Source organism: Fukomys damarensis, unplaced genomic scaffold (assembly GCF_012274545.1).
Source record: "Fukomys damarensis isolate Sample0158 unplaced genomic scaffold, DMR_v1.0_HiC HiC_scaffold_23, whole genome shotgun sequence".
In the NCBI taxonomy this organism is placed as follows: domain Eukaryota; kingdom Metazoa; phylum Chordata; class Mammalia; order Rodentia; family Bathyergidae; genus Fukomys; species Fukomys damarensis.
In genome coordinates, this window is record NW_022900935.1 from 45593351 (window position 1) to 45608424 (window position 15074).

Consider the following 15074-nt stretch of genomic DNA (forward strand, 5'->3'; position numbering starts at 1 on the left):
CAGCCGCTGTTTCTCGGCGCCGCCCGCCCCGCCTCCGGACACGTTTCCTCCTACCCCCGCCCGACAGGTTGCACCCTGCAGTCCGCCGCGCCAGGCCTAGTGCTGGATGCTGCCGACCGTTAGAGGTCGGCGGTCCAGACCCGCGGACCTTCGGGGTCTCTCTCGAGCGGGCTCGGAATCTGGCTCTCTAGTCGGCAGAGGAGCACGGGGCTCTACACCCGCGGTATAGCCCTGTCCGGGAGATACCAGAGGAGGCCAGACCGGCTACCAGGGGTTGGATCTTTGGCGAATTTCCTGCGCAGTGTCCTGGGCTGAGTTTCATTCTTCCCCACAAGACCCTGGTCTCGTCATTATTGACTTGTGAGACCTCTTTGTTTAGCACTTCCAGCTGTTGCACGTTTGGTTTGTTTCTTGTCATTGCTATGCATCAGGGCTGGGAGGAACGACCTGGTGTCGTTTCCCCAGTTGGGAACCGCTTTTACGGCGTCTTACAGAGCTGCTAGCGGCCGTCGGGGGCCCGCATAGGGCGAAAGAGTTCTGGAGCTGTACTTAAGAATCTACCCACGAAAATGAAGGTGCGAACTTGCCCTCCCGCCTGGACACTGCCCGCCCCGCGGTCGGAGATCCGTAGATCCGTAGATCCGTAAAGCCATTTGTGTGGGCGGGCTGGGGGTGGGGACAAGGACGGAGCTGGGCGGGCCCGGAGGAAGTGCTGGGAGCGCTCGGCATTCTGGGACCGGAAGTGTGGCGCACGTTGCGCTCTCGACGTCATGGCGGCGGCGGCTTGTGGCCGAAAGAGGTATGTGTGTCTCAGGGCCCCGCGGTTCTCCTTGTGAGCCTCTGTATTCTGGGAGTTTTTCTCGCTCCTCTCCTAGGGTAGTGGATAATGGGCTGATGGGTAGCTGTGACCCCACTGTGACCCGCAGGCGCCTGGCAGAGTTGACAGTGGACGAATTTCTGGCTTCGGGTTTTGATTCCGAGTCCGAGTCAGAGCCTGAAGAATCTTCAAAGGCGGAGACGCCAGGGACCCTCGAACGCGGAACTGCCTGGAACTCTTGTGGGCCGGACCGGTGCGCCTCGGCCAGGTGAGCGGGCGTCTTTTACTCAGAGCCACTGCGCGGGCTGGCCGCTCGCGGCGCCTCCGTTTTAAGATAGGCTTCTCTGGAGATGGGTAATGTAGAAGACTGCTTCCGGTCTAGATCTTTCTCAGGTTTTGTAAATCACAGTGTGTTACACGTTAGGAGGTGAGAGATACAAAACGGAAGAGACTGGAGCGAGCATTAGTTGTTGGACGTGTTAAAAGGGGCAGAAGAGGTTTGGGGGGATAACATTGAATGAGGATACGCAGGAGCCTGCCGTGCAGGCAGCAGAGCAGGAGCAGCAAGTCCTTGAGGTGGACAAGGAGGCGGGTCGTGAAGGCGATGCACCAGGAGAGCTAGGGGCCAGGTCCATAGACTGTATCCTGGTAGGATGTCACCTCAGAACTTGAGCAGTTATAAAGGGTCAGTTCGGTTGCTGTGCTGAGAAGGGCTGTAAGTGGAATAGAGAGGCAGTTACAGTACTGAGAGACATGGTGGTTTGAGAAGAGGCATGTGTTGTAGCTTTGAAGGTGTTGCTGATGTGTACTAATGGCAAGTTCCAGCAGCTGGGATCGAGCATGTTGTGGGTGCAGCAAGACTAGAGAGAGCCAAGATTGAAGGAATGTGTTGAATTTAGATGCATTTGTTTAAACAGTGTCTAGAGGCTAGGCTGGAAGAGCTAATCCTGCTGAAAACGTAATCACCTGGGAATCTCCTTGCTTAGTTGTTGGTTGAGGGAGCAGACTAACCATCTCTGAGGACACCACCATGTTGGAGCTGTCCCCTTGTGTCCTGTTTCTGGGGTGTTTACTGACCCCTCACTTTCTTACCAGGCATAAAGGCCGTGCCACTGAGCACAAAGACCAGCTTTCTCGGCTGAAGGACAAAGACCCTGAGTTCTACAAGTTCCTGCAGGAGAATGACCAGAGCCTACTGGATTTCAGTGACTCAGATAGCTCTGAGGAAGGAGATGAGCAGTTCCACTCCCTGCCAGATGAACTGGAGGTGAGGCCAGGGAAGACCTGGGCAATAGGAGCACTGTGCCTGTTACACCCTGCCTCCACTTGGCCCTTCTGTGTCTGGTGCAGGAAGCGAGTGAGGAGGAGGATGGAGGGGAGGATGGAGACAGAGTGCCCAGAGGAATGCAGGGGAAGAAGAATGAATCTACCCTGGTGACCCTTGGCATGGTAGAGCGGTGGAAGCAGGCAGCAAAGGTGAGAGAAAACCTCCGTTCCCCAGAATCTCTGCCTTTGCCTCATTTCTGGTATCCACAGCTCTGCAGGTAGGAAGATCTTTCTCTAAGCAACAGCAAATAATCACATGTGTTCTTTTTGAGTGCTAGACTGCCCAGACAGCATCCTCTCCTTCAGTCAGAATTTAGGGGCTCTACCTGTTCCCTGAAGTCAGGCCACTGTGGGTGAAGCATAGTGTTTGTGTCTTAGTGTTATCTATTTCTGTAGTGGAATGCTATAGGCAAAGTAACTTGTAAAGAAAATATATTTACTTGACTTACATTTCCGGTTGGCTGGTAAATGCAGGAGCTTGTTGCTAGTATCTGGTGAAGGTTCTGTGTTGTGTATCAAGACAGAAAGAGTACTAGGTCTCTCTTTTTTTTTTCTGATGGTGCTGGGACTCAAACCCAGGGTCCCACACATGCTTGGCAAGCAGTCTGCCAGTGAGGTTCACACCCAGCCCAAAGTTTTCCTCTTATGTGTAGCCACTGATGCTGTCATAGGTATTCCACACTTATGATCTTATCTAGTCCTAGTTATTTCTCTAGAGCTGTGCTACGAACTCCCATCAGTATATGAATTTGAGGGCCAGGGATTTAGCTCATGGTGCTGCTGCCTGTCTCACAAGCCAAAGATTCTGAGTTCGATCCCTGGTACCCCCCCCCAGTGTATATTTGTACACGCATGCGCGCGCGCACACACACACACACACACACACACACACACACACACAATTTGGGTGTTAAGCTTTTCACATGTGGGCTTTGGGGGACACATTCAAACCTTAGCGGCAGCATTTATTGATTGCTGGAGCCAGGCTTTCTCTGAATATCTCATGTTGGTTTCTGCACTGAAAGGAATGGTGAGACCTCCACATACCATTTGGAGCTGGTCATGGTTCTTTATCCAGGACCCTTAGTCCTTTTCCTTGACACTCCTGAGGCAGACTTCCTGTGCTTCCAGAATGATTATAACGTCTCCATTTTTGTTGCTGATGCCTGCCTCAGTGACTGTGTCCCCATCTCTGCATTGTATTTGATTGTTTGTTTTTGGTACTGGGATGGAACTTAGGATGTTGTGCTTGTGAGGCAGGTGGTAGAACCACTGAGCTAAATCCCCAGCCCTCTGCATTATATTTGAGATTGTGGGGAAGAGGCTCTTCTCATTGAGTAGGTTCATGGAGCTAGTCGCCACTTGTGCTTCCCTTTGTGGCCTGCTGCATGCTCAGCATTCTTGGTTTCTTGCCCTTTTAGCAGCATCTCACTCCCAAGCTGTTCCATGAAGTTGTGCAGGCATTCCGAGCTGCTGTGGCTACTACCCAAGGAGACCAGGAAGGGGCTGAGGACTGCAGATTCCAGGTCTCAGACAGTGCTGGTGAGTAGAGACTATGGGCCTGGGTCAGGCTTGGTTGCATGTTCTGTCCTGTGAATGACATCTGTATCTTTTTCTTGCAGTGTTCAATGCACTGGTTACCTTCTGTGTCAGAGACCTTTTTGGCTATCTCCAGAAGTTGCTGTTTGGAAAGGCACCAATAGACAGCAACAGGTGAGAGGGTGGCTATGCTCTGCAGGAGAGGGCACAGGCTTGCAGGCCCCTGAGAGGGCAGTGGCATGAAGGACTCTTGAGAGGGACACTCAGACTAGTTGGAGTGGGCCTAATTTCTCCCTTTTGGGAAAGAAATTCTCTGCCTAGGATTTCTTGGGAGCTTGTTATTGGTCTTTCCTAAGTAAAGGCTTGTTCTCTCCTTCCTCTGTGGATGTATGAGTCCTGTCCATGCTCCTTAGCATCTGATTAGCCTGTTTGTGAGGGGTACATGTGCGTATAGGCAGGAGCCTGGTTGGTTCTGGGACAGAGAATGTGGAAGGTCTTGAGAGAAGTACAGCAAAGTGACTGTACAGTAAGAGTCAAGGTGGGGCTGGGAGATTGTACCACCTCTTGATCTTGAAGCACTAAGAGTCTGGAGAGTTGAACTTGCCTCAGGGATACCTTTCAAAGGAAGCAGAGATGATACTAGTTCTTGGAGGTGAGGTAGGGAGATAGCAGCACAAGGGCACCTGCCCTTGGTCCTTGTGGCCTTTCGGGAGATTTCGGTGAGCAGCTAATATGGGACTCAACCACAGACACTCAGCTACAGTTGCCAGTTGTTCACTGTTTGGGAGGCCTAAAGTTCTGGGGTTTTAAGTGAAACTGAGTTTATAGACGTGTGTGTTTGGGTATATAGTACATGTGAGCCAAAGACACCAGCCTGCAGCAGTGAATGGGACATGGTTTGGATCCAGAGCCCTGCTGCAGAGTTCAGGTGCGACAGGTTAATGTGGCCCAGAAGAAAGTTATATCTGAGAGAGGCATTTGGCCCTGAGAGTCCTTTAGGGAGTCTGGGAGTCAGGACAGTGGGTGTAGCAGCCCAGTGGTTCAGCTACAGGGGTGGCTTTGATGGGGCCGGTGCTGTTTCCTATGATCCTAGGTCTGTACCCTTGAGAAATTTTTGTAAGCTCCTGTGTCTGCCAGCTTTTTGTGGAGAGAGTTGGGCATCTGTGCTCTGGTGTTGAGGTGCTAGGTATGGTGTTTGAAAAAAAATTTTTTTTTTTGGTTTTTTGAGACAGGGTCTCACTATGTAGTTGAGACTGACCTGGAACCTACTTTGTAGCCCAGGCTGGTCTCAAACTCACAGTGATCCTCCTGCCTCAGCCTCCCGAGTGCTGGGATTATAGACATGTGCCACCACGCCCGGCTAGATGCTAGGTATGGTGTGAATAGGCTGCGAATAGGCTGAGGCAGTCTCAGTTTCTGCAGGGTGCTGCAACCGTCCAGCAGTGCGCTCTGGGGGAAGTTCCGTGTGGATGTCAAGGCATACCTGAGTGCGCTCATGCAGGTACTGTTCTGCCGGGAGTGGAGGGTGGGCATGAGAGACTTTGTCACAGTCAGGGTGCTGTCCATGTCCCATGATCCAGTGTTTCTTTGTGCTTCAGACTGAAGTGAGTTTGGCTGCTCACTATCTCCTCTGCTTCTTTAGCTGGTGACCTGTCTGGCAGAAGCCATGGTGTTGGCAGCAGTTCTGCGGCATGTCAACAGCCTGGTACCCTACTACCTGACCTTCCCCAAGCAGTGCCGTGTGCTGCTCAAGGTGGGCATCCCTCCCCTTTGTGTACTGTGGTAAGGTGAGTTCCCTCTCTTCCCATGACATGGCTTAGGGACATGAGAACAGGCCCCATGGAGGTAATGTGTACTGGCATATGAAGTATATAAAATGTGCTTCTCATTTTGACCTCATTGTGTTGGTGCATGTGCATGACAGTCAAGACAGGGTTTCATGGTTCTATCTTTATGGAATATGAGGTGCTCTGTTCTACACTTCGATTTCTTTTATACTCACAATTTCTCTCTGAAGCAAAAATGGCTGTTAACCCATCAGGTGACCATCATCGGAACTTTTGGCCTGGCTTGAGAAGGGGGTGTGCTGGCCCTCACAGGGTCCTGGGTAAGGAGTCTGGGATAAGCAGTGATGTGTCCTTTCTTTAGAGGATGGTGATTCTGTGGAGCACTGGTGAGGAGTCCCTGCGGGTGTTGGCCTTCCTGGTCCTCATTAGAGTCTGTCGCCAGAAGGACATTTTTCTGAGTCCTGTCCTGAAGGTATACATCTGTCCATCAGTGTTAGTGCTGGGAATCAGCCTGGGGGCCTAGCAGGGTGCCTTTGTGGCTGTCCCCTTGCTGGTCCCTGGCACTGTGGCTCTGGGAGGATCAGGGCCTTGAGGCCCTAGTGTCCTCACCAGGGTGTTGGGATTCATAATCAGAACAGGATCCCTGCAGCTTCCTGGGCTCTACCTGGATTTTAGCTCTCCCTGACGGAGACTTCTGTTAGTGGACAAGGACATTGTGCATGGAGAATAGAAGCAAGTCTGAAGTCACAGCCAAGATCTAAACCTTGCTGCCTGGCTCCAGACCCAGGGTGGCCCACCCAATAACAGGACTTCTGGAATCCCCTCCTAGGCCTCTGATAGTCATCTTGCCTCTTTATTAGTTCACCTCTCCCTTATTATGTACTTTTCTTGTAAGAAAACACACCTTAGACTTTGTGCCTGGGGCTGGTGGGTGCACTTGTGTTGGACACATACATGCAGACTGAACAGCCTTGGAAGCCTGAGTTGGGGGATGTGAGGGTGTAGTCCTGTGTGGGGCAGTAGGTCTGAGGGAATGGGTCAGGGGTTGGCAGATGGCTTGGAGCATTTGGGCAATGGGATCTCAGATAGCCCTGAGTGGGGTTCTCTGTGGCAGCAAATGTACATCATGTATGTGAAGAACTGCAAGTTCACCTCTGCCAGCACCCTGCCCCTCATCAGCTTCATGCAGCGAACACTGACTGAGCTTCTTGCCCTGGACCCCAGCATCTCCTACCAGCATGCCTTTCTCTATATCCGCCAGCTTGCCATCCACCTGCGCAATGCCATGACCACCGGCAAGAAGGTACACAGCCCGTCCTTGCACCTTGGTGGGGGCCGTGGATGGGGTACACACACAGTGCTGCTGGCAGGGTGCTTGTCCTTAGTGTGGGATTCACTCTGACTAGGAGACACACCAGTCGGTATACAACTGGCAGTACATCCACTGCCTCTACCTGTGGTGCCGTGTCCTGAGTGTCCTTGGCTCCAGTGAGGCCCTGCAGCCCCTGCTTTATCCCCTTGCACAAGTTGCCATCGGCTGTATCAAGTGAGTCTCAGGGTGGGGCTGCACAGGCCCTGGGAGGTGAGGACTGACCAGGGCCATTGTCCATCTGGCTATGTCTGCTGTCCTGGGGCAGGGCCTGGGGTCCTCAGGTATGGCATTGGAAGAGGGACCAGATTCATGGGCATTCTGTATCCTGTGAAGTGGCTAGTTGCACACAATGCAGGGCTCTTTTTTTTGTCCATGGGTCCTGTCTGCCATTGAAAGGGCACTCTTGTCCATTAGCCTGGGATTCTAGTCTGCTGTAGGGTAAAGTGCTATGTGCCTTTTTGGCCAGCAGAGGGTGCCTGTCCTCTTGAGAGGGCATTTGCCTGAATCTTGAATATTGGGATGGCAAGGGAGGCTGGCATTCCAAGGGGAAAATCCCCAAAATTAAGGATTGGGAAAGAAAGGCAGAAGTGAACCCTGCCCACATTAGATTGAAACTGAGTTAAAACCTGTATTGGGTTGGTGTAAAACAATTTGAGTGTCCCTTCAGCCCTGTAGTGGTGCAAGGAGGCAGGTCATTAGCCCAGGACATGAGTTGAGGTGTTCTTTTATGCCCTGTTCTGTTTGGGGATTGTGGTGCTGCCTGCTGTGGATAGTGTGGCCACTTGCCCAGTAGGAGTGACAGGACTCCTGCAGTTATAGTCCTGTGAGGGGGTTAGGGTTGTGGGCAAGGCTGGGGTTGGTGGTAGGCTGCTCAAACCTGGCCTCTACCTCTTCTTGCCTTTCCTGCCACAGGCTGGTCCCCACTGCTCGCTTCTACCCACTGCGCATGCACTGTGTGCGCGCCCTGACGCTGCTGTCACAGAGCACTGGCACCTTCATTCCTGTGCTGCCCTTCATCCTCGAGGTAAGTAGGTTGCACACTGTCTGGGGTGAGGGGATTACTGCTTCCAAGTCTGCTATGAGGTGTCCATGGGACGTCCCTGAGTTTGTCATCTTCCTTATCTAGAATGTGAGTTTGTGAGCATGTTCTGCTTAGCATTATGTCTCCTATCCACTCTGGTCATGAGTGTTACATGTGTGCTCCCGGGGTAGGCCTGAGGCTTCAGGCTGTGCAGCCAGGGAACTGACCACATAGGTGTTTGCTCAGGATTGGAGTGCGCAAGAGAGCTGTGCCTAAAGCCCAGATTGTGGTTGTATGGCCTCTGAGGGTACTGCCTAGATAGTCGTGTGTATGGGTTCGTGAGTGCTGCCAGGATGAGGAAAGGCTGGAGTGCAAGTTATTTCAGAACTCACCACCTCTGTATATGCCATCTTCTGCTATTTTAGGGAGAAAAGAAAGCCCAGGAAGATCCCATTCCCCTTCTGCTGTGCAGATTGCTATGGCTTTGTGCCTGATGAACACCCTTTGGATATCACATCTCTCTGTGGGTGTCAGTGGCAGTCCTTGCCCAGCCCTTCTGTGACAGCATTTCTCTGTGGGCCTCCTGCCCTCCCAGTGGGCTCTGTCCTGTCTCCCCAGGTCTTTCATCCTCTTCTGTGGCATCTTTCCCTTTGTGTGTGTATATCTGTGTGCATGTATTGTATATTGGGGGGTGTTTGTACTGGGGATTGAACCCAAGGCCTCCACTGAGATGGGAGTCTCACTAAAGTTGCCCAGACTGGGCTCAATCTCACAATCCTCCTGCCTCAGCCTCCCCCAAATGCTGATAGAAGGTTGCTCCACCACACCCTGCACATCTTTCCCTTTTATCCTTCACTTAGGACATCTCTATGTTGCCCCTGTCTTGGCTCACTGTGGCTGTGTTTAGCAGTGTTTTTCTACACTCAGGTGCAGACATCTCTGAGAAAGCAGGCCAAGGTTGAAGCAAAACTGCCTGCTGGGCATTGGTGCTCTGCCTTGATGGGTGGACAAGAAGGAGATGTTGAGTCAGCCCCCACCCAGCTCTCTGCCCTGTAGGGAACTATTTCATTGCCAGTTGCTGCTGCCCAGCACCTGCCCTGCTGAATTAGTTTTTCCACTGGTTGTCCCTTCTGTGGCCTACCTCCCACCACTCTGCACATGTCTTGGGCCTCCCTGCTCAAGAGACCAGTTGCTCACTCCCTCCTCTTCTTGGGAAAGTTGAGATGCCCATCCTATGTTGTCTGGAGGGCATGGAAGCCTCCAGGCCCTTCTCTGAGACACTCCCTGTCATGTCCCTGCACACAGTGTTCATTTGTTATAGTGACATCCTTCCAGCACCCAGGATGTAGCTGTACTTGGCCTCAATGTGGAGAGAGGAGTGAGCAGTGGGGCCTGTACAGAGGATCCCTTCTTAGCCTCCACATGCTGGTCCTTATATCCTCCCTGTCTTTGTGGAAGGCTCAGGAACACTGCCCTGTCTACTAGAGTGGTTCTGTAGGATGAGGGGTCAGAGCTCTGGAAGACAGAATCTGGAGGGGTCTCTTGCATCTTCCTGCTCTCTCCTGGTGAGGTTTGAGGATAGGCTGGATAACACACTCTGGGGGCAGATTTTCCAGCAGGTGGACTTCAACAAACGACCAGGCCGGATGAGCTCTAGGCCCATCAACTTCTCTGTGATCCTGAAGTTGTCCAGTGCCAACCTACAAGAGAAAGCCTACCGGGTGAGGTGGGCCTCCAGGCTCAGGTAGAACCCATGGTTATGCTCGGGTGGGGCTGAGATGGACAGGAGAGACCTGTGAGCGTCAGCTTCAGGTCAGGGACCTTACGTCCTGGGTCAGGAACCAGGGCCTCCTTAATCCCAGCTTCTGGGAATTTTGAGTGTGGCTTCTAGAGGAGGGGGATTGGTACTTCCTGTGGTCCCTGCCCTGGAGATTGAGTGGATCCATCAGCTTGAAGTCAGAGGCCTTGAGCACCTGTGCCTAATCCCCTGGTGAACTTAGTTCTGTCCTGCTGCCTCAGGATGGCTTGGTGGAGCAGCTGTATGACCTTATCCTGGAGTACCTGTATGGCCAGGCCCACAGCATTGCCTTCCCAGAGCTGGTGCTGCCCACTATTCTGCAGGTATGTTCTTGTTACCTGGTTCTTCTGGTACCACAAGTACAAGCCAAAGGGAGGTGTCCTGGTTGTTTCACAGGGCCAACAGTGGAGACCAAGCAGCTTATAGATTCCACACTGGACCCCCTAGGGCCTCACTGTAGTGATGATGACCACAGGGGTATGGAACCTTTAGGGGGCTTTTTCTTCAGGCCATGGAGTTGGCTCTTGGTGAGGGAATATCAGTCATGCAGGTTGGGGGACCTGGTTGGCACATTGGCTTTCTAGGCTGTCTGAGCCTGCTGTGGCAGGGAAGTCTGTATCTTGACAGGGCTGATCCCCTGCTGCTTTCCCAGGTGGTCCTAAGGGTGGGGTGGGATTCTCTCTTGGATGTTCCCTTTGTACCCATGAGCATCTGCTTGCTGTCTGCTTGCTTTGAGCTCCTCTCACAGGAGGCACAGCTGTTCCCATTTGGCCCTGGAAGGTGGATCAGCTCACACCTGTGCTATACCTGAGTCAGGCCTATCCAGAGAGGTGTGTGTGCAAGACAGCAGTTGCACACCTATAACTGCACACATGCTGAGTCATGGTCATACCTTTTGTGTGGCAGTTGCCTCTCTGGTGTTTTCTTGGCTGGTGATGCCTTGCAGTCAGGGTACCTGCTTCTGGGCTCAGGGTCCCAGGATTGCAGCTCTAGAGTAGGAATTGGCTTTTTTTTTTTTTTTTTTTTTTTTTTTTTTTTTTTTTTTTTTTTTTTTTTTTTTTTTTTTTTTTTTTTTTTTTTTTGGTACCAGAGATTAAACTTGGTTCTGTGAACTTGTGAGGCAGGCGGTGGAACCATCGAGCTAAATCCCAGGCCCTTTTTTTTTCTTCTATTTTAAAAATAAAGTGCTAAGCAGTAAATATGTACTTTAGGTTTTGCGGGATATATGGTTTATCAAAGCTGTTCCCTGCTTACTTCTACCCACAGTGCAAAAGCAACTGAGAAGCAAATGCATGCTGTGTGTGCAGTGGAGCTTTATTTACCAGACAGGCAGTGAATAGGGTGGGGCCTTCGGTGGGGGCTGATTTTCCCCCTTGGCCCTGCTACCCATTTGTGCACACTGGGTCTGAAGTCGATTTCTGTCGTGCCTATTAGGACCATGGGTGGCTTATGTGGGTCCTGGGCTTTGGGTATAAAGCAGTCCTGTCTGGGAGCTAGCTGAGCCCCCTTTTTTCTGCAGCTGAAGTCCTTCCTCCGGGAGTGCAAGGTGGCCAACTATTGCCGGCAGGTGCGCCAGCTGCTGGAGAAGGTGCAGGAGAATTCAGAGTACATCTGTAGCCGCCGCCAGAAGGTGTCTTTTGGAGTGTCTGACCGTCCTGCAGTGGTCAGTTAGGAGCTGCAGCTGGTGGGGGGAGGGTGCTGCCTGAGAGCACTGGTTTAGGTGTGGCTGGGGTGTGACATTATGTCCAGGGTAGGGCATGACCCTGGCCTGCCCTAACCCTCAGGATGCTTGGGAGAAACAAGCCCAGGAAGAGGGAACCACACTTACCAGGTACTACAGCCACTGGCGGAAGCTGAGGGACCGAGAGATCCAACTGGAGATCAGTGGCAAAGAGCGGGTATGGCGGGGACTGGGCTAGCTAGGTGGGTCAGCTGCATTCAGGTCATGCACACTCGTGTGCCTTAAGACCAGGCAGGGAAGACTGTGATTTTCCCCATAGTTTGGGAGCCAAGGATGACTTCAGTAGGGTAGGGCAAAGCTATGATTGGCTGACAGATCAGTGAACCCAGGCTGTTTGGAGCGGGGGTGGGTGTCAGGTGTCATGATCTGTCTGGAATTAGGGGTTTCTTTCCAAATCCCAGTTGCACTGGAGTGGAGGCACCTTTTCCAGCTTGTACCTGATGGGCTGAGAGTTTTGAGGGAAAACTGTCACCCAGGCCATCCTATAGGCACCAGGAGGGCATGTGGGAGGGGTGGAAGGGCTTTGACTGTGGGGTTGGCCCTGGCATAGAGTGACCTGAGGGACAGCTCCATGCTCAGTACCATGCCATAGGTGTACTGTGTGACCTGGCACAAAAAGGCTGCCCAAGTAGAGCCTTCATAGGGCGAGGGATATAGTTCATTGGTGCTGTTTCTGCCTGGTAAGCACAAAGTCCTGAGTTTGATCCCCAGTACTGGAAAAACAAAACCAGAGCCTTTATGACAGGGGCTGGGCTAGAAGGTTTCAAGAGGGCCACTGGGGAAGGAAAGAATGGGACATGGGTTTTGGGTAAAGCCCTGTGGCCACTGCCCACTAACAGACCTGCTGTAGGACCTAATTTCTGGAGCAGTGGATGAACTGAAGTGAAAAGTAAGGTAGTTTGGATGAGTGCTCAGCTCCCACCCACTCTACCTGTTGTGCTGGTTTATTCTCCAGCTGGAAGAGCTGAATTTCCCAGAGATCAAGCGACGGAAGGTGGAGGACAGGAAGGAAGAGGACAGAAAGGAGTTTAAAGACCTATTTGATCTGGATAGTTCTGAAGATGAGACCACAGTCTTCTCAGAGAGAGGTGGGCCTGCACTGCCTCAGCATGTACTCCTGGGGAGAGGCAGGCATGAGGGGACCTACATGTGCCTGTTTCTGTGTTTTAGCCACTGGCTCCTCCTTTCCCTTTGAGGTGAGGGTCTCCTTGGGATTGAACAGAGCCTTCCCTAAGTACATCATACTCTCCCCTTGTGTGTAGGGGTGTGGTCCCATTGCTGTAGCCCAGACCTGTGGCCTTGATGGGTGTCCAGGCAGGGCTTCAAGCCTGGCCCACCTTGGTGCCTATCCATGCTCACCATGCCTTTGCTGGTAGGCCCAGGATGCAGGAGTCATGAACATAGACTTTTCTTGGTCCTCAGGGACAGCTAGGTCCCTGAGAGGTCAGCAGGAGGCAGAAATGGAAGAGGAAGAGGGAGATGACCAGGAAGATGAGGAAGAGGACAGCGGCACCTCAGAGGGTGAGTGGTTCCAGAGCTGGTCCTGGAGTCCAACTGGCAGCTAGTTGCAGCAGCGTGGCTCTAAGCCAGGCCTGTGCTCCTCCCTGGGGTGCCAAGCCAGCTGCTCTGTTCTCAGGGGCTCTGGCAGCCAGCTCTAGTGGCACCAATAAATTAATTAGTGCTGTGATTAATTAGTGATGAGTAATCTCCAAGACTGGCTTCTTCCTGATAAAGCAGAATTTATGTAGCCTTGTCTCTTTTTGCAGATGGAGCCCCAGACACAGAGGCAGGGCTGGTGCCTGGTGAGCTGTGGTGGCTGGCTGAGGGGCCACAGGATGAGCTGGAGGATCTGCAGCTTTCAGAGGAGGACTAGGGGCTCCTGCAGTGCCCCAGAGGCCCTGAGGCCAATGTCTGTGCAGCCTGATGGGCAGCCAGCAGGTACAGCCTAGCAGACCAGAGGAGAGGACTGTGCTGATCTGGGGAACTAGCATGGTGGAGTCTGTTTGCTGCTCAGACAAAGACCAGCCTTACTCCCAGGCTGTGGGCAAGCTCCCTGGCTTGTCTCATCTTTTGTCTTTGGTTTGTCTGTAGTAGATCTCTGCAGTTGCCCCCAGAGTCTTTGGAAACTTGTTCTTGACTCATGTATTTCTTTTTTAAAATTCTTGGTGTTTTTGCATCCAAAAACAAAAGGAAAAAAATGCTTGAGAGGTGTAGGGGACCACCTATGGTGCTGGGGAGTGCTGGTGACCCACCTTCCTGCTCAGCACAGAGATTGGGAAGGGTCAGGGGCCCTAGGGAGCAGAGCCATGGTCGAGGTTTCATTCTCCTGCTTGGGTGAGGTTTGGCCAGCAGGCGGATGGCTCTCCCCATAGGGGGAAGTGGCTGTTGTTGGTGACTGTTCTCCTGGGGTGAGCTCCTCAGGACCCTGCAGCGTTGGTGGCTGTATTGGCAGAGCCACTGGGAAGCTGGCCATGTAGAAAACACGGCCCAGGCGTTTGGCCACCTACAAAGAGATAAGCTTGGATAGGCATCTGCTGGGAAGGGACTTGTGAGGCTGTCCTCTGGGCGCAAAGCCTTTGTCCCCACAATCACCTAGAGCCCATGTTGTACTCACCTGGGCCCGGATCTTCAGGGCAGGCCCCAGCTTCAGCCCCATGGTGGTCAGCAGGTGCTCTTCAGTCAGCAGAGGCAGTGTCTCCCCATCGATCCCTTGTTCTTTAAACACCTGGGTGGGAAGGGTCGGTTGGTCAGCCTAGCAAGGGCTCTAGAGCAGAGCCAAGAAGAGCAGTGCAGCTTGAAGGAAAGAGTCATGGGCAGACCCTTTTGTAGGTGGGCTGTGTTTAAGGCAGAGGGGCTGGGGGTGCAACTGAAGGGAGGGTGGGTACCTGGTAGCCCACACCTGGCCCAAGGGGTCAGCAGCTCCCTCACCCGAGTATACTCTCCACAGCCAGACAGGCCCCCCACAAAGTTGCAGACATCATCCACTGTCCACTTGCTGATGTCCTCAGGAGCCGTGGCCTCCTCCCCGTCGGAGAAGAGCCCCCCCATGGTGCCTAGATAGGCAGGCAGGTGTCAGGAGAGCCCTGGCCCTGCCTTCCTCACGTCCCCACCCCCTCTGCTGACCTTCACTTGCCCATGATGACTAGAAGGGGTTTTCCTCCCAAACGAACCGCCCACTAGAACTCCCCTGAATAGCAGGCTGAGTCTGTCTTCTGAGCAAGAGACCTGATGCTTGCGGGTGCCCACCTGTGTGGAAGTAGGGGCTAACCGCATAGGGGAAGCCCAGGGACAGTGGTGGGGGCAGGGTGGACCCTGAGGGAAGCCCTTTCCCCTCCATGCTGGTCCCTCCAGCTGGGGCTTGGCCTGGGGTGGAGTCCAGGCCCCCAGTAACTGCCATCTCGGAGTCCTCTCCCTCTGAGTCCTTGGGGGGCTCTTCTGCACCATCTTGAGTCCAGAGCGCAATCCCTGTTGCCTCTTTAGACCCGCTGGGTCCCGCTGGGGCAGAGACAGTGCCCCCTTTCCCGGGAGCTCGGCAAGCAGACTTGCGGGGCGGAGTGGGGGGCCCTGGGCCCGGTGGGCCTTGGGGAGGCAGGGCTAGCAGCGGCGCTGAGCTGTGTTTGAGCACCAGCAAGGCCCCGCGCCGCTGCAGCTCCTCAGCGCTGTCTGGGGTGCG

General features: G+C 53.2%; 2 protein-coding genes across 5 annotated transcripts in view; one reads left to right on the forward strand and one right to left on the reverse strand.

Moving 5' to 3' along the window:
• Window positions 1-620: 620 nt before the first annotated feature.
• Noc2l (NOC2 like nucleolar associated transcriptional repressor) lies at window positions 621-13591 on the forward strand. 4 transcript variants are annotated; one of them, XM_010627639.3, is made up of 19 exons: window positions 621-799; window positions 876-1085; window positions 1913-2084; window positions 2168-2293; window positions 3568-3685; window positions 3766-3856; window positions 5096-5183; window positions 5325-5435; window positions 5831-5941; window positions 6584-6772; window positions 6876-7015; window positions 7754-7865; window positions 9470-9583; window positions 9882-9983; window positions 11180-11323; window positions 11445-11558; window positions 12357-12489; window positions 12824-12922; window positions 13168-13591. In XM_010627639.3, the coding sequence occupies exons 1-19, from the start codon at window positions 771-773 to the stop codon at window positions 13272-13274; spliced, it is 2310 nt and encodes a 769-aa protein (XP_010625941.1). In that variant the 5' UTR covers window positions 621-770; the 3' UTR covers window positions 13275-13591. The 4 variants fall into 4 exon arrangements, with proteins under 4 accessions (XP_010625941.1, XP_010625938.1, XP_010625944.1 ...); XM_010627636.3 differs by having other exon boundaries at window positions 622-799; window positions 3565-3685; XM_010627642.3 differs by having other exon boundaries at window positions 622-799; window positions 927-1085; window positions 3565-3685.
• The window catches only part of Samd11 (sterile alpha motif domain containing 11), an 18448-nt gene continuing 14708 nt past the window's right edge, over window positions 11335-15074 (reverse strand). Inside the window, exons 12-15 of the mRNA XM_033767818.1 lie at window positions 14648-15074; window positions 14330-14454; window positions 14016-14126; window positions 11335-13904 (exon numbers count right to left, since the gene is read on the reverse strand). The exon at window positions 14648-15074 is cut by the window's right edge and continues 36 nt beyond it. Of these exons, the coding sequence (XP_033623709.1) occupies window positions 13662-13904; window positions 14016-14126; window positions 14330-14454; window positions 14648-15074 (906 nt within the window). The 3' untranslated portion in view covers window positions 11335-13661. The remainder of the gene's footprint in view (window positions 13905-14015; window positions 14127-14329; window positions 14455-14647) is intronic.

What these genes read in the sequence shown, in the direction of transcription:
- Noc2l (XM_010627636.3), top strand. Translation starts at nt 771, where the DNA reads ATGGCGGCGGCGGCTTGTGGCCGAAAGAG. An exon ending in CCAGGTCTCAGACAGTGCTG is followed by an intron (nt 3,686 to 3,765) that starts GTGAGTAGAGAC and finishes TTTTTCTTGCAG; the next exon opens with TGTTCAATGCACTGGTTACC. An exon ending in AGTGCCGTGTGCTGCTCAAG is followed by an intron (nt 5,436 to 5,830) that starts GTGGGCATCCCT and finishes TCCTTTCTTTAG; the next exon opens with AGGATGGTGATTCTGTGGAG.